This window comes from Lagenorhynchus albirostris, chromosome 5, assembly GCF_949774975.1.
Source record: "Lagenorhynchus albirostris chromosome 5, mLagAlb1.1, whole genome shotgun sequence".
NCBI lineage: Eukaryota > Metazoa > Chordata > Mammalia > Artiodactyla > Delphinidae > Lagenorhynchus > Lagenorhynchus albirostris.
Window position 1 is genome coordinate 80,303,469 of NC_083099.1, and position 26,476 is coordinate 80,329,944.

Below are 26,476 nucleotides of genomic sequence, written 5' to 3' on the forward strand. Positions count from 1 at the left end.
CGTGTTGGCCACCAGGCACTATTTTATGCACTGGGGATATAGCAGTGAGTGAGAAAAGCAAAGGCCCTACCTCAAGAGCTTACCATGTGGGGGGCGGGGGTTGCAAAATATGCTGTAAACAAACATATAATTTAATGTCTCCTGGTAGTAGCAATAGGTGTGGTAAAGCAAAAATTAAAAACAGATCAAGGAAATAGAAAGTGCTAGGAATGGCATTGCTAGAAGGCATCTTTTTTTTTAAAATAAATTTATTTATTTATTTATTTATGGCTGCGCTGGGTCTTCGTTGCTGCGCCTGGGTTTTCTCTAGTTGCGGCGAGTGGGGGCTACTCTTCGCTGCGGTGCGCGGGCTTCTCATTGCAGTGGCTTCTCTTGTTGCGGAGCACGGGCTCTAGGCATGCGGGCTTCAGTAGTTGTGGCTCGCGGGCTCTAGAGTGCAGGCTCAGCAGTGTGGTGCATGGGCTTAATTGCTCCACGGCATGTGGGATCTTCCTGGACCAGGGCTCGAACCCGTATCCCCTGCATTGGCAGGCGGATTCTTAACCACTGTGCCACCAGGGAAGTCCCTAGAAGGCATCTTCGAGGAGATGATTTCTGAGCAAAGATCAAATGAAGCAAGACTGAGGAGAATTCCATGTTACAGTAACAGCAAAGTGAGTGCCCTCAGGTGGGAATAATTTTGGTACATTGGAAAAATAACAAGATAACCAGTGTGTTGGTTGTTTTTGTAAAGTGGTTCAGCCTAAATATGGTGGTTCTTGAGTGGGGGAAGGTGGGAGAGCTGCCATCTCAATATTCTTTCCTTAGGGTCTTGAAGATATGCTTCTTTTGACTAATATTTTGGTGAGATTACTTGACAGCTAAGAGCAAAATGGGTGGCCTGGGCATAAAGATGTCTCATCACGATGGCCCCAGACTGGTTCTGTCATTGAAAAGTAGCCCAGATAACTGGGCTAATAATAGACTAGTCTATTATTAGAGATAATAGACTAGTCTTTACACGCAGGCTCAGCGGCCATGGCTCACAGGCCCAGCTGCTCCGTGGCATGTGGGATCTTCCCAGACCGGGGCACGAACCCGCGTCCCCGCATCAGCAGGCGGACTCTCAACCACTGCACCACCAGGGAAGCCCAATAGACTAGTTTTGAAAGCTGACATGATTCCACCTTCTGGTTTGACCTGTCTTGGCCATATTCTAAAGAAGTAGCACAGGAGGACCAGATGCCAACCTGGCCAAACAAATGAGTGAATATAATAAATAAAAATTAATTTTGACTAAAGGAATTGCAAAATGCCCCCCTTCTCCTTCCAGATATGACAGCATCAGGGAGATAAAACCCTTCAGTTCATCACGCTTCTACTCATTTTAGCTGACATTTGTAGATGCCACATTCAGATGGGGGAGAGAAGAATTACTAGTTACCTGTGTATCCTATTACTTAGGGATCATGTGATATAAAGGACACCATCTTTGTTTAGTGATAGGGGGAGATGCATGCCCATTAAAGAATGGCCTTTTTTTTGTAATTGTTAAATATTGGGAAATGGTATGTGGAAAAAATGGTATAGCAAAAGATCAGTTAGGTGAACTTGGGATACTGGAAAAGGAAAGAAGTTGCTTGACCAGTTGTCTGGGTGGCTTAAGGTGAGTAAATGTGTCAGAGTAGAGGAGGGTAGTTCACAGGCATTATTAGCATGATGGAAACGTTTCTCAATATCCTGTTTACTCTGATTCCATGTTTTATTCCCTAAGCTGCTTTCCCTCCCCTCCCTATCGGTTACCTCCACACCACCCCTCTCATTTCTATTTACTGAGCAATTACTATGTGCTAGATACTGCTGAGTGCCAGAGATACTCATGTTCAGAGTGCATTTGCTAGAAGGCAAAAAAGTAAATAATGGTAACACAAATGTGCTCAGTCAAGGAAGTATATGCAAGAGACAGAATTAATGCAGGAAAATGATCAACTTTGCTGGAGCTGCAGTGTCAGGGAATGCCTCACTGCATCAGTAACACACATGATGCATTTTGAAGCAGCACTAGTTTACCACAGAGATGAGAGAGGGAGGGAGGGCTCATGCAGTGGGAACAGAAGAGGCAAAAACTCGCATAGACTTGCACTAAGTTTTTAACTAATAGTTCAATAATGCTAAAGAGCTAGGCAAGGAATAGATTACAGAGGGACTCGAGTTCCACATTAAGTGGTTTGGATTTTTATTATCTTGTAGGTCACAGATTGTCAAAGGAGTGATCCTTGGGCACTGCATCAGATCTACTAAGTCAGAATCTTGAGGGTGAAGCCCAGTAATACATACTTTTCACAAGTACTTCAGGTAATTCTTAAGTGGACAGAAGGCTGGGGACTTTTGTAGACAGAAGCTATCTAATGAGAGATTTTAAGCCGAAGACTTAACGATGACCCAAAGAGTTTGCAGGTCAAGGGTTCTGGAAGTGTAATTTTTGGACCAGCAGCATTGGCATCACCTAACTGGGAACTTGTTAGAAATGGGAATTTTCAAGCCCTAACCCAAACCTAACAGTCAGAAACTCTGGATGAATACCTAGGTCTGTTTGAACACACACTCCAGGGGATTTTGATGAGAACCACTATCCTGTATTAGGCAACTTTGGCAGCAATATGTAGGATAGGTTTGGAGAATGGGAGGATGTGAGAATTGGCAGGGAGACCAATTAGCCAACTATTTAAAAAGTCCATATAAGAGAAAATGGGAAAAGTTGGGGTGGGGTGTCACCACTGTGTGATAGAAAAAGCCACGGACATGAATAAGATAATGTAGGGAAAGTATGTACAGTGAAAAAGGAAGGACAGAATTCTGATGACTAACAACATTTAAGGGCAGAGGAAGAGGAAGCTTTCAAATGAGCAACACTAAGGAAATGGAAGTCCAAGAGATGAGGTGAATTAGAGTTTCAAGAAAGGAATGATTACAGTATCAAATATAAAAGGTAAGTCAGGAGACTAAGAATTGACTGTTGGATTTGATTGTGAGACCACTGGTAACTTTAGTAAGAGAAGTTTAATGAAGCAGTGAGGGTGGAGCTCGGGTGGCAGTTGGTTCAGAGTAGTGAATTGGGAAGAAGGAGCCGTTTGGAAGAGGAATAGCGCTTCTCCTGAGTTAGAAAGGAGTTTAGGGACACACGTATGAATAAGGGAAGTGGCAATGTATCTGATAGCATAAACTTGTTAAGTAAGAAGTAATTATGTTTTCAAAGGAGTGGTCCATCTGGGAGGGGGAATAGCCTTTATGAGTTTTGGGAATGAGGCCACTGCTGAGGTGGTAAACCATAAATTTACAAAGGCTTTCTTCATGGTTTTACGATTTTCTGTAGTCTAACTCAATAGACACAGTAAAAGGGTAGTAAGATGGGTGGTAAGAGTCCTGGTCCTGGTTTGGAGGTTTGCCAAGCAGGTATAGCTGAAGGACTAGTAGCCAAGGGAGTTATGAGAATAGCTGAGATGATGCACCTTGGGGTCTGGAAAGGCTGGGGAAGAAGAATGAAGTCTGGTGGAGTACTGGCCATCAGAAAGAGCAGGGCTGGGTCGGGCATTAGTGATCTTGAGCAAGTAGAAGGAATAAAGGAGCAAAGATAGGAGTTCTGAGAAGAATATGGGAGTTCAGGATCATAGAGTTCTGGGTTATGAAACAGCCTGCTGTGTACCCCTGGAAGCAGATGGTCAAAATTCAGTAGAGGCAAAAGCCGTAAGCAAGTGTGGCAAGGGTGTAGGATGAGTTTTCCTCAGGAACGTTGAAGTCATCCAGGATGACGATGGGACAGGAGGTAGAGAGTCTGGTGCCGAAAACTGGGAAATCTGGCACACGGACTACATCATGGCCACAAAGAACAGAAAAGGTAAAATCGCTGGATGCCATAAATTTCAGTAATGAGATTTTTGCATGAGATGGGAAGAAACGGTGCAGAAGCAGGAGTGGGAAACTGGATAAAATTTCTGGGCTTTTTGTAGTCTGTGTAATGTGGGGAAAATGGGCAGGGAAAGAAGCATCCTCAGGTGAGTGTCAACTTTTACTGAACTCTAAGAAGTGGAGGCAACGTTCAGTGAAGAGATTCAAGGAGAGAAGCACTCTAGAGGAACTGGAGGAAAGATTAGGAGTGAGGGGAACTGTGTGTTGCCAGTTTGGCAGGGGGGAAGAGTGGTAGGCTTACTCAGAGAAACAGAGAAGTGTGGGGATCTGGGAGTATATAGGATAAAAGGCATTTATGGCAGCAATGAAGGAACAAGAGCAGGCCTGAGTGGTGTAAAGTTCTAAATAGAATATTGCCGAAATGCTAGAATTTTAATACCCTTGGCAACAATATTTTTCACTGCAAATATCACCAAGTTGTGAGCCTAGGCTGTATGATTGTTTTTTTAAGGGCCTGTCATTTCAGCTCATTGAGTGCCTCTCTCCCCTCCCCCAGCCCCATTCTGTGATAATATATGCCACGATAGCAAACTTGTTTTTCCCTCAGAGCACCATTAACAAAAATCACTGAAAAAAACAGTCCTCCCTGACTAATTCAAGAAGTAGAAAAATTGAGTTCACATCTTTGCAGGTAGACCCACATAACTCCTTAAGCTGTGGAGTTTTGAGAAGTAATAGCTTTTTTTCCTTCTCATTTTTCATGACAACATCCATTGATTTATACTGGGTATATTGGGTGACATGTATGATTGCAACAGTAAGAGAGTGAAGTTGCAAATATTTGACAATTATTAAGATGTAAAATAGCAAGAAAATTTTACTGAAGCAAATGATCAGGACTTGTGCTGTGAGGAGACCAAACCTTGAAGTAATAAAAAATGACATCAAACAGAACAAAGTAGAACAATGAGCCTGAATGCATAAAGTCCACTTTTCCTATTATTGATTTTGCTGATCCCATGTCCTCTAGTTCATAGTGCCGTCATGAGCATTATGTTTTATATCATTTATTAGAGTACATTTTTAAAGGATAACAATCTTTTAATTACACTTAAATGTCTCTAAGGATAGGTTTAATATTTATGCTTTTTTAATCAATAGAAAAACATTTTGATTATATCTTTGGAAACATATTTGTCAAGCTCAACAAACAGCTGAAATCACGTGGCTTTCTAATAGACTCCTTTGAGAAAGTGCTTTACCTTACAGAATTATAAGCCAGGAAGTACTATGGCATTAAGTTAATGCAAAGCATTGTGATTCATCCAGTAAAACACATGGCTCTGAATTTCATAGGTTTCGTATATGTAACTACATCCTCCTTCATCCTCATAGAAGTGATCCCTGCATTGCTCATGAACTTCAACGCTACTAAATGTGTGCCAGTTGATCAGTGGTGGCCCCAATTTTATCCTATATGGACTTACCCTGATCTTAAGCAATCACCCTTCTACCATCTCCCATTCCTCTCCATGCTTGGAAAGGTGCTTGCTCCCTCTTCTGGTCTAACTTTGCTAGGAAAGGTGTTGACAAAGGAGGACACATGCTTTGTCATTCCACATTTTGAACTGACCTTCCTGCTGGAAATGCCTGAAATCATACTCCTGGCAACATTTAACCCCAAGATTCATGTTGTCATCAGATAGGACAGGTCATGGTAGAATGTAGTCCTAATCAATCCTGGCGGGAATTGGACCTACCCTGAACCTCTCCCATTCCAATCCCAGACAAATGAATCTTAGGTTTCCCAGTAGCTCTTCAGGCAGAACACAAGACCTGTGTAGACAATCGACTGACCCACCCAACTTTAGGCAAATGTGATTATCATGTGCTAAACATTAGACATGAAAGTAACAATTTATCTTGGACCTATGAGTTCATCATCAACAGGAGTTAACCCATTTTGTGATGATGGAAGTGTCTAAACCCCCCCCTCTCAGGGAGTATGGAACCCTGATGTTACCTGGCTCATTTGCCGAGATCCAACAAGACTTCACAGCCAAACTAATTAAGACCATGCAAAACCTCAGAACTATTTATTCTTAGTTACCACTCGCTAAGTTTTTAAGTGATCAAAGCAAAATTCTCAGCACCTGAATGTCTTCCTGGTACCTTCTACTGGATTTGTAATTGTGTTTAATTTGATTAAAGTCAGTAGGTAACTTGAACACTATTAGCAATCATATTAAAAGATGCTAAGTTGTTACCTGTTTTCCCCTGCTGCTTTCATTTGGTAACTTAATGGTTCTAGATCTTGCTCCTGGTGGCTTATAGGCTATTTCATTTGCTACCATCCCTCTCCCCTTTTTCATTAGACTCTTCAAGAATTTCAGAGTTCTGAGGTACCCAGCGCAATATTACTAAGCTCTTGATAAATATTGTCTGTTGAGGAGGATGATGTTTACATTTTTAATCTCCCCAGAATTCAGAATTTTGCCTTGGCCAATATTTTGAATTTTAGGGCTTAGATTAGGCTAACAATGTCTTAATGGGGTTTTTGATCAGGACCCTTCATATTCCATTTGAAGCAGAGAATAAAAACTAAATTCCCTCTACCTGGTACATTTTGGCAAAAAAAAAAAAAAAAAGGTTGGCCTGGGAGGGCCATTTTGCCAATAAATATAGGTTATTATCTTATTAGGCAACCATTAACACTGAAGGAAACATTAGAATATGCATGCATTTCACTTTAAATTCAGGATTTAAAATCAGCCCCCCCCCCCCGTTTTGATGACTCATAGTTTATTTGAAGGTGCCTTTTGAGAATTTGTTTCTGTAGCCCTTTCTAGGGCACCATGTAGATCCTCCTATAAATAGCAGCACCTCTTCTCTCCTTCCCCTAGATGGAAGCAGGCAGTCTGGTTTTCATCCAGCCATTCTCAGGGGGTTCATTTTTCAGTCCCAAGTGGATGACCAAATAGGTAATCTCAGGAGATTTGGGGGGAACAATTTCAAGGGGAAAATGTAATGAGTTTTCCTTGTCATGGAATGGAATTTCGTCAGTGCCAGGCTAGCCCCAGCTCACAGGAAGTTTATGATTATGGAGAGGTCCATACTTCAGCAGCAGGACACTGACCAAGAAGGTGAGTCAGCTTCCAAGGCCTTCGGGATTGATTGGCTGGGAAAGCTCAGAGTAGGGAATATCTCCAGACAGTTGTCACACACACTGTGTGTGTGTGATGACATGTGGATGATATCCACACACACACACTTCTGAAGATGATGCTACAAATGAAAGATGTCAGAGTCTAAGGAACATGGCAGTCATTTAATCAATCTACATAGGTGCCTCAAGTTGAACTCACTTGTTATTATGGAAATGGTGGCTTCTCAGTCTATCCTCAAATAAAAATATATCCTCTAAGTGTTACAAAAATTTTAAATAATCATAAAATAGTTTAAATATTTCATTACTTGGCTCAGAGTTCTGATGGTGAAGCAAAGTGCAGTTCCCTCCCTCTCTCACATCCTAACTGGAACATGGTCTTTATCAAAATGTAGACACCACAGTGTACTGATATTGACATAAAGCCTGTCTGCCACATTTTCTGATAAGGCAGAAATGTACTTTTCAAATCTCCTAAACACGGCTTTCCTCATCTGGCACCACTATATTCCTTCACCTTTCTTGCCTAGGGGAAAAATGCTATACCTTAGGACTTTTCTTACGGGTTTACATCTCCTTGGCTGTTGGTCCAATGTCTGCTCACCCAATGCAAAAACCACTGACCAAAGGCCTATTAACTGCTCCCCTTGCTCACTCAGTGCCCTCTGAGAGCAGAACTCGTCAGCTGGCTTGCCATTTATCTGTCACAGACACTGGCTTAAAAGGTATAGGACAAGATTTCAAAACTCTCTGTAAGGCTTCTCAGGGGAGAAGGGAGAGAGGAATATGTATCTGTTGCAGGACATCAGCTTCCAGTTTCTCACTGGAGGAAGTAACTTCAGTTCAGCCCCTACCCAGCCCATTGCCAGCCTTGGTTGTGAGGTCTGCCCAGAGGTACTGCTAGGTCTTAGAGAAATGTCTGCAGCGATTGAGCTTCTGGACAGAGTTCAGCCAGCCTTGAACCTGAGAAGAGGTGCATAGAGCTAAAAATAGGTCCTATCTTTCTTTGTTTCTCAAACAAGATAGTTGTCTTAGAAGGTTTGAAAGTGTTGATACCATGATGGGTTTTGCATTGAGAAGGGCTCCTGTGAAGCCCTTTTTGGAAGAGCACCAAAAATCTGCCAGCAGGTTATGTTAATTCTCCTTCCTCTCTCCAGCTGAAAAGGAAAGAACCATTTGAAGTTCCAAATAACTGAAATAAAATCAGATTGGTTTATTGCTTCTGCTTGCATATAGACAGGAGAAGAGCAAATTTGAGTGCCTGGGGTGGGTGCTGGATGAAGGGAATTATGGAAGGGGGAGGGGTGTCTCAAATCTGCTCTTGACCAATGGAGGGGGAGGGAGGAAGGAAGGTACCCACTGGCTAAAATGAAATACATTTTCAAGAAGGGCAGCTCTCACCAAGCGGGAGTGATGGCCACCCTGCAAGGGTTCTTCCCGCTCCTCCTAGGGCTCCCCGCTTATCCTCTCTGGTACTCTGGTCCCAGCCTAGTGTGGAAGGAGAGTGAAACTGAGCTAGAGGTGTTTTCTGTGAAAGTCCCACCAATTTATTAAACACTTAACGTTTGGAGGGTAGTTCTGCCTATGTGTGAGGCTTTCCTTTTTGATGACAATCTGTTCGTGAACTCTGATATTGGAAGGAGAGCAGATCACTATCTCATACTAAATGAAGATTTAGCACATTTCACTGAGGTAACCCTCAGCTCAGCCCCCACCCTGCCCGACTACTGGATTTATAAATCACAGGGCAGGATCATGGCAGCTGGAGTCCCAAATTAATAAAAGCCAGAGCCGGAAAGTCTTCTTGGATTGTGCCAGTCTCAGAGTTTGCTCTTGAGTATAGAGTCTGATTTTCTATGCTGGTATATGGAGCCATCTGGGATAGATCTGCAGGGATTCCAGGGAAAGCACGGCTATATTCACCCACCTGGATGTCTAAGTGTACGTTAGTTTGCATTTCCAAACCTGCTTCTACTCTGGATAGTACACTTTTACAAAGCTTATCAGAAAACTGGTCTAAAAGAACACATGCTTTAAAGAGCATTAAAAAGCATGAAGTAAATAGGAGGCCTTCAAACCTCAATAGCAACATTTTCCAACACAGGCAAAGGATTTCTCTTTCTTTCAAAAGACATCACATCCAGCTCTCAACAGTACTAGATAATGGCAATGGGGGAGTGATGCAACTTATAGCCCCAAATATCACTGGAGGCCAGCATTTCATCCTTTCCCCTAACCTGACTTTTCCCTGCCTGCTCAAATAGGCTTATTTAAATGTCATCTCTTGGTCCTTCCCTTGACCTCTCTCCTGGCAAATGGCCTACTTAATAAATGGTCAAAAGGCTGAAGAAAGAGAAGAGGCCAAAATAAGCCCGAACTTGGATAACCTCTGCCTGGAATAAAGGCAAGTTGCCGCTGTAATAACTTCCAGATGAATCATGACATTTTCTCAGACACCAGCAGATGAACTGATGTCATTCTATTTGCCTCCCATTTCTGCCATCCAGAATCACTGATCTCCGCTGGGGCTGGTAAAAACAGCTTGTTGAGGTCTCCAGTCTCTGGCCATTCTTAGGGATGGTCATTTTATTCCTAAGTGTAACCCCTTCTGGTGTGACCCATGTGTTTTCTGCCAACTCCCCACAAAGAAGGCCAGGGGAAATTGTCTGGGTGGGACTTCTGATAGGGGACAGCAGGACCTTGGAATCTGTCACTGTAGATGAGGGGGGTGGGTGGTCCATGATGGGAAAAGGAGGACTGAATAAGATTAGGCTCTGAGGTCTTCCTGGTCTTGACCTGTGGAAAGGCTTAGAACCCCCTGATGGTCGCTCTATTTTTGAAGAAAGAAGGTTGTCCCCAGATGGCTCTGTCTCTGATGTGCGCTTTCTACATTGCACTACTGCATCCTGAGTGGAGAGCAGGTTAACTAACCCTGGTTCTGGAGAAAGGGTGGATCCCTCGCACATGTGAGATGCAGTGGCATCCACTGGCAAGGACTCAATGGCTCCTGTATCTTGCTTTGGTTTCTCTTCCTTTGGGCTTTCCAAGGAGGAGAGAGAAGCATCTTGGGCAAGTTTCTGAGAGGTTCCACCAGTTGAGCCGGGTTCCTCTTGGTTCCTCTCCAGGGGCTGAGCCCCACTCTCCTCTGAGCTCTGAGAGGGCAGGGGCTGTGGGATCTGGGTGTACTGAATCTTGGGTGGAATGACTGGGACTGCCCTGGCCTGGCACATTTTGACCATGAAGGAGGTTCTCACAGCTGACACACTCACAGGAGCTGAGTTACGGCGGCCCGTCAGGGCATGAGCAACAATGTCCAGGTCCTGAGAGTCCTGGGAGTAAACCCTCCAGGGGTCTACTTTACAGTGAGATGAGGTCATCCATGTGATCTTTGGGTCTCCTGGCTCAGAGAGCTGCATTCCAGGTGAACCAAATGAGGCCACATTCTCAAACCGGAAGAGGTCAGTGATGGGAATGGCAGAGTCCAAGTTGAGAGAAGAAGGCCTATTTTTCCCCTTTAGGGGCCCACATTCAGTGCTCTTCAGCTGTAACTTTGGGGGATGCTCTCCAGGTGAGGTGCTGTCTTGCACACCCGGTGAATTCTCCTTGCTGTTTTCTGGCCCAGGATCACTACCTTGCTCAATTTGAGGGTTGTGTGGCCCCAGGTGTGTCCCCAGTTCCTTTCCCTCTGCTAGACTGACAGGGCTGGATTCTGCTGATTTGGGCTGCAAACCACCTGGTCCCTTCTGGTTGTGAGGAACCTCTGTCCTTTTCAGGCCAGAGAACTCTTGAAAGGACCTCATGGCTTTCTCATCCCATCCAGTAATCTCGCTCCTGGGTGCCAAGGGCTGCAGAGGGTTGGAATTCCTCTCTGCTTCAAGATTAGCACAGCTGCTGGAGGAGGAACCCTCAAGAGTCCACTGGCTCTTAACCGTGGTTTTGCCATCTAGAGAATGGCTCTGGCGAAGGCTGGGCCTGTGGGAAAGCCTCTTCTCCAACCGGTGGCCCTGGGGGCCCTGCATCTGGGCCTCTTGTACATCTTTAAGGGTGGGTGAGTGCAGGGGACTTGTCACCCACTGGGGCTCCTCCCAGGGCTCCACCATCTCCAGACCATGCTGGGCAATGTCTGTCACAGTGTCATCTTCATCACAGTCTGAGGGCTCCTGTACTAAGTGGGCTGCATCCTCCTCTCCTTGTGGAGAAATCTCAACCTCCCTGGTTGAGCTTGGAAAGCTAGAGCCTTTGCCCTCAGAAGCAGCATTCTTTGAATTTTGCTTTTCACTTTGTTCTGAAGAGGCCTCCTCTCCCTGACAAAGACTGGGAATCCCAGGGCTGCCTTTGGACTTCAGCTGATCTATATACGGGTTTGTTCTCAAATTCCCAGATGAGTCTTCTCTCTCAGGGGCACCCTTCAATAGCTGGACTGGAGGCGCCTCCTCCAAAGGAGTTGGAGGAGGAGGAGAAACAGGCAGGAGCAGAGGAGACAGATTCCCTGGGCCCCCCACCTCCGCTGCTGCTTGTGGAGGAGACTTCTCAAATGGAACCATTTCCAGAGGAGTCAGGCTGGCAGGGTCTGGGCGCTGGCCCTTTTCAGGCTCGGATCTATGGAGGATGCTGGTTGTCTCCGGCTTCTCTCTATTGGCTGCTGCGGAAGTGCCCTGTGTGCTCTGATTGGTTGGATCCTTAGTCCACTCCTCCAGAGGGGCGGAAACTGGAGCTGGGGCGGAGCCACAAGGCAGGCTCCCAGGAGGCTCCGGGGAAGCAAAAGGCCCTGGACTAGACTCAAGAATAGGCTGAGTCGCGCCGGTCTTTAGAGCAGGTGGGGGCAAGGAGGAGAGTTCCTCCTCAGATTCAATAATTTTCAGCTCTTGTTGAATCTCAGGCCAGATCAGGGCGTTGGCCAGATCATCTTCATCCTGAAAAACATCAAGAAACTGATTACTTAGAACCAAAGACTCTCTCGGCGCGGACATCCGCACTGTTTCCCAGGGAGCGTCTAGGGACTGGAGCAGTGCCTGGCGGCGCTAACCTCAGCACACAAAGGATACAGTGTTAGTAATAACTGTGGCTGTTTATTCATGCTTACCGTGTGCCACATCATTAACTGTATTTTCTTAATTTCCCCAAGAACCGTAAAAGAGAACTACTACTGTAATTACTCCCATTTTAGAGATGAGGAGAACTGTGTTCAAATAGATTCAACATTTTACCAAAGCCACACAGCAGCAGACCAAGACTGAATTCCAGCTCAGTGTGCCCCAGAACATAAGCACTTAAGCCCTGTGCACTGTTGCCCTAATAAAACAAACCAACCCCTGATCTCATATAACCTCAGGTTGACCCGATGGCTCACAAGAATGAGAGTCTCCCAGTGGAATGAAATGGTAACTCTTGTCCTGACACCTGCTTTCCAAATAAATAAAAATAGCTTTCCCCTCTTATTACCAAAGAAATACATACTCCACATGGAAAAAAAGATTTGATACATATGAAAAGAAAGAAGGATGAAAAATAGCAAAATGATATACCCCCAATTCCCCACAGATAACCACTGTTAACTGAGATGGGTGCTTCCTGCGCCATCTTATTTGTTGTCCTTGTCTCCCCTCAAGTCCAGCTTCTCTCTGTCCTCCTCGGCTCCTCCCTTTCCCTACACAAAGCCCACAGCTGCAGAAAGGAAAGGGATGAAGGGAGGCCTGGTCAGGGCCAGGGAAGCAAATTTCAGTTCCTTTTGCTTCTTATCTCAAGGCCTAATTCTGTCCCGAGGAGAAGCAGTTTGGGGAGGCATTTCTATCCTGAGGGGCGGACGGCCCTTCTGGGAAGTCTGACATGCTACCCACCTGACATCACTTCTCCCCTGGCTCTGATCACATGTCATTTCACATTACAGTTAATTGGACGCTTGTCTTATCTTTCCCAATGGACTGTGAGTTCCTCCATCAGGAACTGTGTTCATCCATCTTTGATTCCTCAAGGCCAAATGATGCCTGGTATACTGTGAGTAACTGCTCAATAAGGGGTCTGTGAATTTGAGTGGGTTCATTGTTTTCTTTTATTTCCTTCTGATAACTGTCCGGGAGTAGGATTACTTGGTCAGAAGGCAGGGGTATTTTTGAGATCTAATTCTACTGTACTGCATTTATCTGTGTACATTTCTATTTTGCCTACTAGACTGTGCCCTCCTTCAGGTCAGAGGCATCTCTTTACTCTCTGCAGCTCCTACATTATTGATCTCTTACTAAGAAACAATACATTTAAATGAATAAATGAACATCTAAACTCCCCTCCACCGCCAGTCTGCCACTTCAGTTAAGTGGACCATAGTGCATGTTTCGCTCAGATGAGAAACTCATGGGTTGTCCTTGATTCTTCCTTCTCCCTCAGTCCTTATCCAATCCTTCACCAAGTCCTATTCACTTGACCTTCCAAATAGCTCTGAAAGCCTTCCATTTCTATCCCCAGTTCCCCCACTCTAGTCTAAGCCACCATCTTTTCTCCCCTGGTCTGCCACAGACTAGCCTTCTAATTGCCATCCCTGCCTCCTGTCTTGCCCTTCTCCAAGCCATTCTCCTCACAGAATAGAGTGACCTTTAAAAGGTAAAATTCGGAGCAAATCAGAAGAGTTTCCTTTGCCCTTAGGTTAAGCTCCAAATCCCTTCCAAGCAACCCTGCCTGACGTGGCTTCTGCTTTGCTCTGAGCCGCACTTGCTCTAGTCCACGTTCCCGTTCTCCAGCCTTGTTCTTATTCCTTGAATGTTTCATGCTCTTTCCCATTTCAAATTCATGGCACATCTTACGCTTTCTGCCTGAGAGTCTCTCCCTTCCTACTCTGCTCCCTACCCCGTTCTCCTAGCTAAGTTCTCAATCTAAATATCTATTCTTCAGAGAAGGCTTCCCTGACCCTTGTGACCCCCTCCTCCCTCTGACTAGGTTGCATCCCCCTGTTATATGCTCCCACAGAACTCATACTTCCATATCACCCTAGAAAAGACTTGGCTAATGACCTTTCACCTACTAAGCTGTCAGCTCCAAGAAGACAGTGATGGTGACCGTCTTGTACACTGCAGTGATCCCAGTGCTCATCAGAGTGTCTGACACAAAATAGGCGTTTAACACGTTTTTAAATGAATGAATGAATTGCCGCTTTTACTTGTTTCCATGAATCCAGCCTGGTTCTCCTTCTAGCATTAACTTCATCTGCTTCTCAAAGCAATGTCATTCATACTTGATCCCTCCCCAGATTCAATCCCCATAATACTCTTTGCAACCTTCTCCTTCTATAAATACAAACACACCTTACAGGAGCCCTTATTCAGCCCTCCGGAGGCCACTGTGGTGTGCCTGCACTGCCCTAACTCCCAGTCCACAAGCCTTTTGTGCGTGTCCCAGAAACCAAGTTCCTGGAAGCAAGTTAAAAGGCAAAGTTTTCTTTTCCCCTTTGGCATGCTCCTCCAGGTCACAGAGCTATTTCTCAAATGTAAGACTCCTCCCTGGATGTCCCTGGAAAACCTCCTCACGACTTCATCTTGAGCAAGGATATCTCCCCCGCAAAAGACCTTGGAGAATCCCACCTCTAAAAAGTGGAAAAGGTTTAGTACGCTCTGGCATCATGTTTTAAGTTCTCCAGAGCCATAGGAGGAAGGAGTAGATCCTGAAAATCTTACAGAAGATTTTTACAAATAAACATAGACAACTGTCCATCCAGGATGTCTGGAAGAAGAGAGCTGGCCCCCATGAATGGTCATCACGTTTGGGACCAGGACACGAGAAGCAGATTTTGCACTGCTTCCGGGATTGAATGTCATTACATTCCCAGGACATGTTACTGGTTTATGGTGACTTCAGGTCAGAAATATTTATAGAGTTGAGTCGGTCCGAGGGAATCTGAGCTGGATGGTTACTTCGTATCACCATAGGATCCCTGACAAGTTCACTGCAAAAAAATCCCAGACCTGATTAGAAGGCTGTGCCGTAAAGTCCCCTTGGCAGAAACTGGTTCTTCAAACAAACAACAGCAACAAAAAACTTTAGCTGGACCAGGCAGTGAGTCCACCTTACCATCTCATGGAGAAACACTGCTTCACCTCTGGCCCCAGGGCTCTCCTGCAGAGCGCTGGATTCCACCTGGCCAGTCTCTCCACCCTCCTCCACCGCCTTCTCTGCATCCAACTTCTTCTCTAATTCACTTGAATGTCGAGAGCCTAGGGAGTGTTCTGAGGTTTTCTTCTCCGGTTGGCCGCCTGGCTCCTGGGGAAGGCCTTTGCTGCATTCCAGTGCTCTCACTGCATCTGGTCCTGGCTTAATATTCTCAAGTGCTGCCTTCTTAGGTACAGATGCTGCAATGAGGATGAGAGTTATCAGTGGAAGGAGACTCCATTCAAGAGAGGCTGTTTCCCACACAGTCTTTGTCCCAGACTAGTTCTGTGTCACATGGATGGAGGGAATTCTCCCAGCTCACTGCTCCCTCACATTCTTTACCCTTTCCTCCTACCAATGATCTGTCCTCTGATCCCAGAGTCTCAGACTGTTGGAGATGGGAGGGACCTTGAAGATCATCTAGTCCAGTGGTTTTCGATTGGCAACCGTTTGCCCCTCCCCTCTCCAGGGGACATTTGGCAATGTCTGGAGACACTTTTGGCTCTCACAACCGGGTGGGGGGGAGTGGCTACGAGCATCTAGCGGGTAGAAGCCAGGAATGCTTCTAAATATGCTACAAAGCATAAGACCGCCCCCCACAAGGATTACCCAGTCCAAAATGTCAATAGTGTTGAGGTTGAGAAAGCTGGCGCTAATCCAATCTTTTGCCTGTTGCCTAAGGTCACAGAAACCTGTGATTTACACCAAGCTACAAAGATGTATTATGATTATGATTGCAGCTTCCCGTGTGACTCTTCCCAGGGGTGATCTGCACATCAGTTTGGATATATCTTTATATCTAAAGTGATTAAGCTCTGATCTTAAACATCTACCAAGACACTAGAGAGGGAGGCAGACTTCATGTTTGGCCCCTACTGCCTTGCCTGAAGAAGGTCCTATCTCACTGTATAAGGCTGTTTCCACAATGTATACTCAGTACTTAGCACAGTGCTTGTTACATAGCAGATCCTCAGTGATATTATTATTGTTTACATTGGAATTAACGAAACCTGAGTTCAAATGCTAGTTCCTCAGTGAATCTTGTAACCTTGATACAATGGCATAATAATATATAATAATATATTACAGGGCTGTTGTGAGGATAAAGTAGATTAGAGAGGCAAAGCACTTAGTACAGTGTCAGACATACAGTAGAAGCTCAGAAAAGTTTACTGATTGAGAATGAACTCTTCTCATTGCCTCTAGTTATGCTGGTGACTTAAGGCCTCTGACCACAGTGCTGGCTTTAAAATCAGACCCAGTAGTAGCATCCTGATGTCAGAACTAATAATGCTTCAGAACTGACAAAGTGCTATTTTCCTCTGCCCGTCACTTAGCAGGCTTGTTTTTTGAAATTTAACTTAATTTTTGAATATGTAAAACAACTACAGAGTTGAAAAGTTAAAATTATATAAAAAAGTGGTCTCAGAAAAGTTTTGCTTTCATCCCTGTTGCTTCCATTCTGTTCCACACCCCCACTGTCTCCTATGGACAACCATTTTTACCAGTTTCTGGTTTATTCTGCCATAGTTCATTTTTGCATATATAAGCAGATACTTGTACCATATATTTTTTATTCCCCACCTTTATTACACAAATTATAGCCTGTGATTTATACTATTCCATGTTTTGCATTTTTTTTCACTTAAGAATATATCTTGAAATCTATGCCATATTAGTAATATAAGTAGGTTAACTGTTCTTTAGGATGTGGGCTACTTTGAGTTCCTCTCAAAGTAGAGCCTGAGCCAAGGTCCTGGCAGCAGTCGCTTATTTGAAAGGTGGTCCCAGGAAGCAGGAGTGAGGAGGTGAGACAGTGATGGAGGAAAAATCAATAAGTGGTTACCACAGTGAGCAACCAGAACTCAGTCCCTGGTGACCCTCTGAAGAACCACGAGGAATGTGCCCCATAGTTATTCCACCGAAGGGTGTACGGCTGGGGCATTAATCCCCTGACTCCCATCTCCTATTGGGTGAGAGCTGCCTCAGTTAACTCTCCATATACTTCTGGGCTTTCCTGAGCAAGGGCTGGGTGAGTTCCTCCCTTCAGAAAAAGCCCCGAGGCAGAAAACCAGAAACACAAGGCAGACACTTCAGATACAGTGCCTTCCGTGTGCAAACTGTCCCCCGCAGATGAACAAGAGTTTGAGGAAATGGTGCCGGGCCTACAAAACTATGGACTCCATGGGACTCAACTGTGAGTGATGCACCTTAGTTATTCAATCCATCTCCTAAAGGTGGACATTTGGATTGTTTCCTGTTTTTTGCTATTACAAATAATGCCGTGATGTGCATACACATTTTGTACTTGTGCAGCTATTTATTTAGAATAAATTCTTGGAAGTGAAACTTCTGGGTAAAAGGGTAATGCGTCAGTGATTTTTTTTTTTAATATTTTTTTCCCATTTTACTACGAACTCTTAGTTGGATGTTTGCCAGTGTCTCTTTTTGTAAAGCTCAGGGTCTTCCATTCATTGACTGTGGACTCTTAAAGTGAGGAGTGGAGGAAGGGTCTGCATGACATGTGAGCTTGTTCAGATCACTCACTGTCCTGCTCAAAGCCCTCCTCACTCTGGCTCAGCCACACATTCTCTCTTCTCCACTCCCCTGCGTGACACTGAGCAGACCTGCTACCCCTGACAGGCCTTATACCCCCCTGCTCTGGTCCTCCCTGAGACTCGACTCTAACCCAGTCTTCAAGACGCTAACCTAATAACACCTCTTTTGGAGCCTCCCCAGACCACGCTCTCCTTCCCTCCACTTCCTGCAGCACTCACTGTAATAACCCGTGCGGTGCCAAGCCATCAGGTTACCATTTTCTTTTCACTTGTATGTGGTGCCCATCCCTGGGTTAAGTTCCTCAGGACAGAGGCAGCATCTATGTCTAGAAACTATCTTCTAAGGGCCTAGGAGTCCAATATATATGGTTGCTGGATACTTGTAAGCTATAAAAGAGTCTCTGTAGCTCAGAAGGGAAGGGCATTGTCAGGTTCCCAGCATGGGATGCTTTATGCATGAAGTGGGTGACCATGGAGACAGAGACTCCTAACGTCCCCTAGTATCCATTCTCTTCCTCATTTTGAAATAGAACCTTCCCTGCCGCTCAGGTTTCGCTAGGTACCTGGCCATCCAGCCAGCGATGCTTCTCAGCCTCCCTTGAAGGTCAGCATGGCCGTGTGAGTTATGGCAGATGGGATGGAGGTGGAAGTGATGGGTGCAACCTCTGGGTCCACCCTTAAGTGGAAGCTGCTTGGGCGCCTCCCCTGGCCCCCTTCCCACAGGCAGGAATGTGATGGTGGGGGTTGTTGTGCTCACTTTGACCACACAGGCAGGAACAACACCCCTGGGGACGGCTGAAGGGACCTGGGACCCCAGAGCATCTCCCCGAGCGCATCCACCTACCTCTGGTATGCAAGATAGAAATCAACTCCCATCTTGTTTGAGCCACTGTGTTTTGTTCTCTATGTGACAGCAGCTTGGCCTGTACCTTAACTAACAGAACCATGGGTTTATGAGATAGGCAAAACATATTTTTGTAGGTAGACTCCTGTTTCAGATGCACTAAAATATAACTATTTAAAAGAGTTCTTTTGTACATTCCTCAGAAGAAGAATGAGGCAACTCCTAATATCTCTTAGGGTAATTCTGGAGTTTGATTGATCAGGCCTCCTTAAATTTATATGGTTACTCTGACCTCCCTCTAATAAGCATTTCTAGAAGGGGACCCAGAGAGCGTTAGTTGTAGCTTGTAAGTCAGCCCTTTTAGAAGGATCCAGTTTGTGGTCCTTTCCCCCACCCCGTCCCCCAACCCAAGGATGGAGGTTACCAAGACGTAGTCTTGAATCACATAGAAGTCAGATAATTAATTACTATGACTAATTGAATAATCCTTTTTTTTTTTCATTCAAAGCGATCAATGATCTAACTTTCAACACTTTAGTTATAATGCAATACTTACTTGGTATCTCTTACTTTTTGGGCTGCACTGGAATTTTGCCTAGTTTAGCCAAAAGTAGAAGAACGGGTTTGAGCAGAGTGACTAAAAATTTAAATCAGGTAACCTGGAAAATTTTCTTTAATTCTATTTCTTTTATCTATTGCTACCGTACAAAAGAAAGAAAAAAATAATTTATTAAGGAAGGTGAAGTTCTTCATTTGGAATAATTATGGAAGAAGATAAGTAACCTACGTGAACCTAATTCCATCAGAGAGAAAGGTGAGGGGCCCTCCGCTGTCGCTGAAACTTTTGGCATCTCCCTCTGGCCATTGGTCCTAGATCCACGTGGCTGCCTCCTACAGGGTCCCTTGTTCTGCCCTGGCTGCCACTAATCACAGTCAGGGAAGCAGACTGGAGTCTCCATCAGTGTCTTTCCAAGACCAATTTGATACAGATTGGGTATTCTGAATTACCGAGAGAAGGAAGGAGAGAGGGAAAAAAAGTAACAGACTGTCTGCCAAAGACCCCTTGGGGCTTGGGGACCCTCTCTTTTGGAAAGGACAGCCAATCACATAAAAGCCTTTGGAAACACTTTTTCGTCAAAGGCTGCGCTTCCTCTTCTAACCCTCACTCTGTTCCACCCGCAGCAGCCCATGGAGCATTCTCCAGACAGGGCATCACTTAATCCCCCTACGTTTTTGCTCCTCTTTTGCCCCATCCTGAAGGGAAGGGGGAGGGGAAAGGGACTGATGTTCACTGAGCATCTTCTGAGGACCACACCCTGAGCAGGCATTTTGTGAATATTTTCCCATGCGGACCTCATCCCAGCCCTTGAGATAGGAGCCATCCCTGCTTTGCAGAAGAGAAACAGGCTCAGAGATATCAACCAGCTGTCACACTGCCCCAAAATGGTGAAGCTCGGATCTGAATCTGCCCAGCTGGGGTCCAAAATCTATACACTTCTCACAACAGTCAGCACCTCTCAGCCCATAATGCCCTTTTCCATCTTTTCTGCATTCGGAAGTCCTACCCATTTATGAAGGCCCAAATGTCACCACTTCTGAGAAGTGTTCCTGGAATCCTCCTGAGAGGGCTGCTTCTTTTAGATGCCACTGAACTCCTTTCTGAACACCCCTTTCATGATACTTTGGGTACTTACACTCTCCCTCATTCAAAAAGCCCAAAGGAGCACATATTCAGACAAAACTCTAATTCAAAAAGATACACGCACCCCTACGTCCATAGCAGCACCATTTACAATAGCCAAGACATGGAAACAACCTAAATGTCCATCGACAGATGAATGGATAAAGAAGATGTGGTACATATATACAATGGAATACTACTCGGCCATAAAAAAAACACAAAATAATGCCATTTGCAGCAACATGGATGCAACTAGAGATTGTCATACTAAGTGAAGGAAGTCAGAAAGAGAAAGACAAATACCATACGATATCACTTATATGTGGAATCTAAAATATGACACAAATGAACTTAATCTACAAAAACAGAAACAGACTCACAGACACAGAGAACAGACTTGGGGTGGCCAAGGGGGAGGGGTTGGGGGAGGGATGGAGCGGGAGCTTAGGTTTAGTAGATGTAAGCTATGATATATAGGATGGATAACAACAAGGGCCTACTGTATAGCACAGAGAACTATATTCAATTTCCTGTGATAAACCAAATGGAAAAGAATATAAAAAAAAATGTGTGTGTGTATATATATGTGTATAACTGAATCACTTTGCTGTACAGCAGAAATTAACACAACATTGTAAATCAACTATACTTAAAAAAAAAAAAAAAGTCCAAGGGGGGTGTTAGGCTACTTCCACAAGCTGACCCTGTGCTGCAGGTGGGTGCAGAGTTTCAGTTTCCCTTCCTAGTTTGGAGCTTGCTGGGGGAAGGGATTGCATCCTAACAATCGTTTTAACTCTACAGCCCATAGCAAACACGCGAGGTATCATGGCAGAATGCTTAAAAGCATGGATTTTTAAAAATCTGGATTAAAATCCTGGCTTTTACACTTCCTTGCCATGAGTCCTCGGGCAAGTTAACAGATTCCTCTCTAAGCAAATGGGGATAAAAGTAACTACCTATACCTCATGGAGTTGTGGTGAGAAGAAATGCAATAATACATGTAGAACACTTAGGACAGTGCCTGACACCATGATAGGTGATCAGAAAAAGCTAGCTTATATTAATTTTTATTTTTGTGTATGGTGTTGGGGTGTGTTCTAATTTCATTCTTTTTTACATGTAGCTGTCTAGTTTTCCCAGCACCACTTCTTGAAGAGACTGTCTTTCTCCATTGTATATTCTTGCCTCCTTTGTCATAGATTAGGTGACTATAGGTGCATGGGTTTAGCTAATATTAATTGAAATAGAAATATTCTTAAACCACAATGAGCATTTATTGGTTTGTCTCTCAGCCATCCTTTCCTCTGAGGTTCTCATTACTTCCCTTTTGTGTGGCTCACAGTTGGTTGTTGGTTCTCACTCCAGAGACGGCCCAGGGACTCTCGCTTGGCCAATCTTAGAATCCTATTAGTCTGGCAACAGTGACTGGTCCAAGGCTGGGCATGTGGCCCAAGCAGGCCCAAACACAGAGTCCTCCTGTGTTTTTTTTTTTAAAGGAAATTGGGAGGAGGATGCTCTTTCTCACCGCTAGGGCCACTAGCCGTGTTCTCTGCAGATGTGAGGTAGAAATGTGGGATGGGTGGACTGTGTCTGGAAGAGTTGAGTCCCCAGTTCCAGCTCTGCATTCCATTCTGTGAGTTTTCCCTCCTGCCTTACATTTACTGAGTACTTGCTGTGTATTAGACCCTGTTCTGATAGCTTTACATCTATTAACTAATTTAATATTCACAACTTAATACTAACATTATCCCTATTGTACAGATCAAGAAGCTGAAGCATGGAGTGGTTGTGTTAACTTGCTGAAGATTGTACAGCAAAATGGCTGAGCCTATACTTGTACCAGGCAGTCTGGCTCCAGAGCCCGCAGTCTTAACCACTTCACTACATTGCCCTGAAAACTCTGTTTAAGTCTGGTTTTTCCTCTCTTGCAATGGAAAGAGACCCTCTCCCTTACTTTACCTGTAGAAGTCTCAACTCCCAGTGGCTTCTCTTCAGGCCAATCTCCACTCTCTGAGCCCTGGAGAGAAAACTCTTCCAGGCTGGAAAGAGACTGTAGCTCCTTTGGGGGGGTTCTGCATGGGGTGCTGTTGGTGCTGATGACGGCTGACACACGGAGTGGCACGGACACAGCAAAGGGCTTGGAGATGTTCAGGGCCTTGCGCTGGTGACGGGGAGAGGGCTCCATCTGGAAGAGGCTGCTGGTAAAGACCGATTTGCTGGGGCTGTCGTTTGAGGTGTAGAACATACCCAGCATCTTCGGGGCTGTTTGCTCGCTCTCGGGATCCTCGATGGGTCGGAACACCTTCAGCTGCTCAGGCGGGGCCCGGGCCTGAGCGCCCTGCAGCTGGCTTCGGTCGCTGCTCACGTCAAAGCCCCCCTCGGCCCCCGCCGGCATCCCCTCCTGGCCCCATTCGCCCTCTTGCTTGCTGAGGTCACATGAGCTGCCAGTGCTAGTCGAGTGCATTTTCGCTGCTGGAATGAAAAATCCACCAGTGGTGACTGTTCGACTGAAATTTCCTTTGGTTTCTTTCCCTAGTGAAAAAGCAAACAAACGTGGTCAGCAGCCTGAGCACACACATCACCGAGCAGCCTTCCAGTAAGGGCAGGCACACAATACTTGAATATTGGAAAGGCATATTATGATAATAAGGGCATAGCTATCCTAATAAAGACAGGTACATACCATTTGGTTGACAAGAGGAAACCTCTCCCTATGTGCACAGAATCTTGTCATAATGCCCTGATAGAACCATTTTGTTGTATCATATGTATCTGTTTTAAACTTTGCAGGTAGAGTAGTTTCCAAAAGACAGACACTGCTGAAATTGCTGAACAGAGCAGTCATCCACCAAGCATTAGATGTAGATCATGAAAAAATAAAAAGAAGGTGGGAGATGACAGAATGATGTTTGCTCAGAATGAAGATAAAAAGGCCAAAATAACAGAATCTTGTTTCATTTTAAAACTTTAAAACTTATTGTTTTAAGTCTTCTCTGGCAGATGGACCCAAACAGGGGTTTGATTTCCCAGCAAGGAAACAAATGCTGTTCTCAGCTAGACCTTTTTGCCTTTTCCCAGGCTTCCTCCTGCTGATTCAGAGGATGAGAAACTAGAAATGTAAATTAACTAAATGTTAGAAAGCACAGTTGTGAAGAGTGAGTTCCTGACTGACTTAGAAGTGAAGGCAAAGAAGAGAAAAAAATCTGTGCGTGAAATAAATAAGCTGGGAGACAACAACTGAATTGCCAGGGATCTGGAAAATAATTCCCAACTAGGCACTAAGTGCTACATCTTAGGTAACATTAGGTTTAAAATTCTTAGGAACCACTCTGTAGGAGAAGTGTAATTATCTCCCTTAACACATGAGGAAACTGAGACTTGAGAGGTTAGATAACCTGCCCAATGCCCACGGAAGTGGTGACCTAGCTTTTAGTGTCTTTTTTGTTTTGTTTTTTAGCTTTTGAAATATTAAATCCTGCCAAACTGGGCAAGAACTGCTCCCAAGAGGTCTCAAAACCAAGCAAATTGATGAATATAAAGGTGAGAAAATGCTAAAAGGATTGAGGCAGCTTAAAAAGATCTCATTGAATATTTTACAAGTTTAGTATTATTTTTTGAAAGTTGTTCTAAAGATTTTCTGTTTTGTTTCAGGCTGCCTCATTTATCAAAGAGCAACATACCTTGTATTAAAGGGATTCGAAAGTCATGGTACAATCATGGGGGAGTTTAAACAGTCTGCTGCTAGGGAAGCCCTGTGTATTGCCAGTTGTAGCAGTGCTTGTTGGCTGCTTAACAAAAACAGAAGCAGGGGCTACAGGCAAGTCAGCCCTTAAGGCTGGAGCTGTAAGAACTAACATGGTGAGGTGCCGCTTTGGTGATGGGTGTAACCTGGCATGCAACTGTATGTACATCTGCTCCAACCAGCAATGACCAGCTAAGTGCCAGGCTGGTGCCTGTCAGTGTTTATTGATGAATGAAGGAATGAATGACTCTACCAACTCAAAATCATGACTTGACAAACACAATGAAGCTAATGCCTACGGAAACACCTAAATTCAAAACTCTTCTTTATGCCCCAGGGGGAGCCTCTTCTGCCTTAGTTTTCAGGTGTTGACCCTTTACCTGGCTCAGGATTGAATGCAAGGAGGCTGCTGTCTCCAGCTGTGGAGTAGGGGAGGTTACTGCAAGGGCTGTGTGCGCCCCTTGAGTTCCGGAAAGTCAGGGAGGGATCTGGGCCTGGGGGATTGTGTGTGGCCATGACTGGAGCTGAGCAGGGTCTGCGGTTTAGGAAGGCAAGTCTGGTGTGGGAGCGCCAGTCTCCCAGTTGTAATCCCCAGTTCCAAATCCAACTGAAAAATCTCACCTTCCACGGGCACTGAGCACAGCGAGTCCATGCTTTTAGCTGGTCGGATAGTAGCCTTTTCCACTAAGGACAAAAGAAAAAATATCCCTGATGAATGCTTGTTCAGAGAAAGTGTTTAGAACAATAGGTCAGGCTGTAAGTACAAAAGAGAAATTTCTTTAGGAAAGTTTTTCAAGTATTTATAATATTCCCCTTTGGAAAACATTCCCCACTCCACCTTCGATGTTCCTACTTTCTTGGTGGGACTGACCTTATAAAAAGAGGGCATTTGTAGATCAAAGGTTTATTAACATTTTACAGATAAAGGTAAGTTACAATTTTGTCACATAGCTATTAGCAAATGAGGAGTCCTGAACCCGATTTTATTGTACAGAAAAGGCTCAACGATTCATCCATGGAGTAGAATCCATGGGGCTCTAGGCAACCCCTCCTATGTGACTAGGCCAGAGAGCAGAATTCTCGGCTGCAGCCACATCGCTCAACACCCAGGAATTTGGTACAACAGGTGAGAGAGAGCCCAAGGGTACTCTTCTCCCTTTCTCCCATGTGTCACCTTTCTCCACGTGCAGCTCTGCTCCTTGATGTCTGCAGCCTGGTTGCTCCCCCAGTGCTCTCACCCACCAGCCTCACCCTGGAGCAGATCCCAACCAAACGAACCTTTTTTGAGCACCTGCTGTGTGCCTGGTGGATGCTGTGCATCTTTGTGAAGCCACCCAAGTAGGTTTTCAGAAGATTATGGTTTAAATAAATAAAAACTTATTATTTCAGGCACAGGCTTAGGCACTTTCACAAACATCATCATGTCTTTTCAGGAAGGCTTCCAGGGCAAACTTGCTAGGAGGGGAGAGAGGGCAATTTAGAAGCTGACCGGGAGCCCCAGGACTTGTGGCTTTAAGGTAACTCTGGATCCAGGCAGATCTGGCTTTGAATCCCAATTCTCCCACTTTTGGGCTGTGTGACCTCAGAGAAGCAACTTACCTTTTTGAAACTTCAGTTTTTTGGCATGAAAAGGAGGAACAGTAGAGCTGTTGTGAGGATGAAATGAGTAGTGCATATAAAATAGGTTGCATTAACCTAGAATAAATGCTCAAGAAGAAGTAACTATTGTTTATTGTTGTTGATGTTATTCAAGATAAACTAGGGCTCAGCAACAAGGGTAAACTCAGGAGACGGTTCTAAAAGAAGCACTCAGTGTTGGCCCTAACCCAAATCGTGCCCTAACTCACACTTGCTTTGTCCCCCTTTTAAAGATCCTTTTTTCCTTCTTGCTCCAAACCCTGCTCCTTCTGAGAGGCTCTGAATTAGCCCCTTGGCATCCCAGGCTCTGGGCTTCTCTCTGCCTGGGTCCAACTGGGCTCTGGAAGGACACAGCAACGTTCACCCAAAACCTTGCTGACGCCAAGATTGCCTTCCACCTCCTTACTTCCAGAGGTAAGCCAGAATTCTCATTCTTGGAAGACTGACTATTCCCACAAGTTTACAAAATGACTTTTTTTTTTTTGACATCTTTATTGGAGTATAATTGCTTTACAATGGTGTGTTAGTTTCTGCTTTATAACAAAGTGAATCAGTTATACATATACATATGTCCCCATATCTCTTTCTTCTTGCATCTCCCTCCCTCCCACCCTCCCTATCCCACCCCTCTAGGCGGTCACAAAGCACCCAGCTGATCTCCCTGTGCTATGCGGCTGCTTCCCACTAGCTATCTATTACAAAATGACTTCTAAAACTGCCTGGCCAGCCTCCCTTCATTCGTGTATTCTTTTTTTTTTTTTGGCCGCACCATGCGACTTGCGGGATATCAGTTCCCTGACCAGGGACTGAACCCAGGCCATGGCAGTGA

At 44.9% G+C, this 26,476-nt stretch overlaps 1 protein-coding gene and 1 long non-coding RNA gene across 2 annotated transcripts in view; one reads left to right on the forward strand and one right to left on the reverse strand.

Moving 5' to 3' along the window:
* The first annotated feature begins 294 nt into the window (after window positions 1–294).
* LOC132521190 (uncharacterized) lies at window positions 295–25,406 on the forward strand. The gene is made up of 3 exons (XR_009540761.1): window positions 295–653; window positions 2,230–2,334; window positions 25,200–25,406. It is a non-coding gene; the product is annotated as an uncharacterized LOC132521190 (long non-coding RNA).
* Window positions 8,245–26,476, reverse strand: part of ARHGAP31 (Rho GTPase activating protein 31) — a 109,711-nt gene continuing 91,479 nt past the window's right edge. The window contains exons 9-12 of the mRNA XM_060150560.1: window positions 24,631–24,693; window positions 22,227–22,799; window positions 15,107–15,384; window positions 8,245–11,964 (exon numbers count right to left, since the gene is read on the reverse strand). Of these exons, the coding sequence (XP_060006543.1) occupies window positions 9,526–11,964; window positions 15,107–15,384; window positions 22,227–22,799; window positions 24,631–24,693 (3,353 nt within the window). The 3' untranslated portion in view covers window positions 8,245–9,525. The remainder of the gene's footprint in view (window positions 11,965–15,106; window positions 15,385–22,226; window positions 22,800–24,630; window positions 24,694–26,476) is intronic.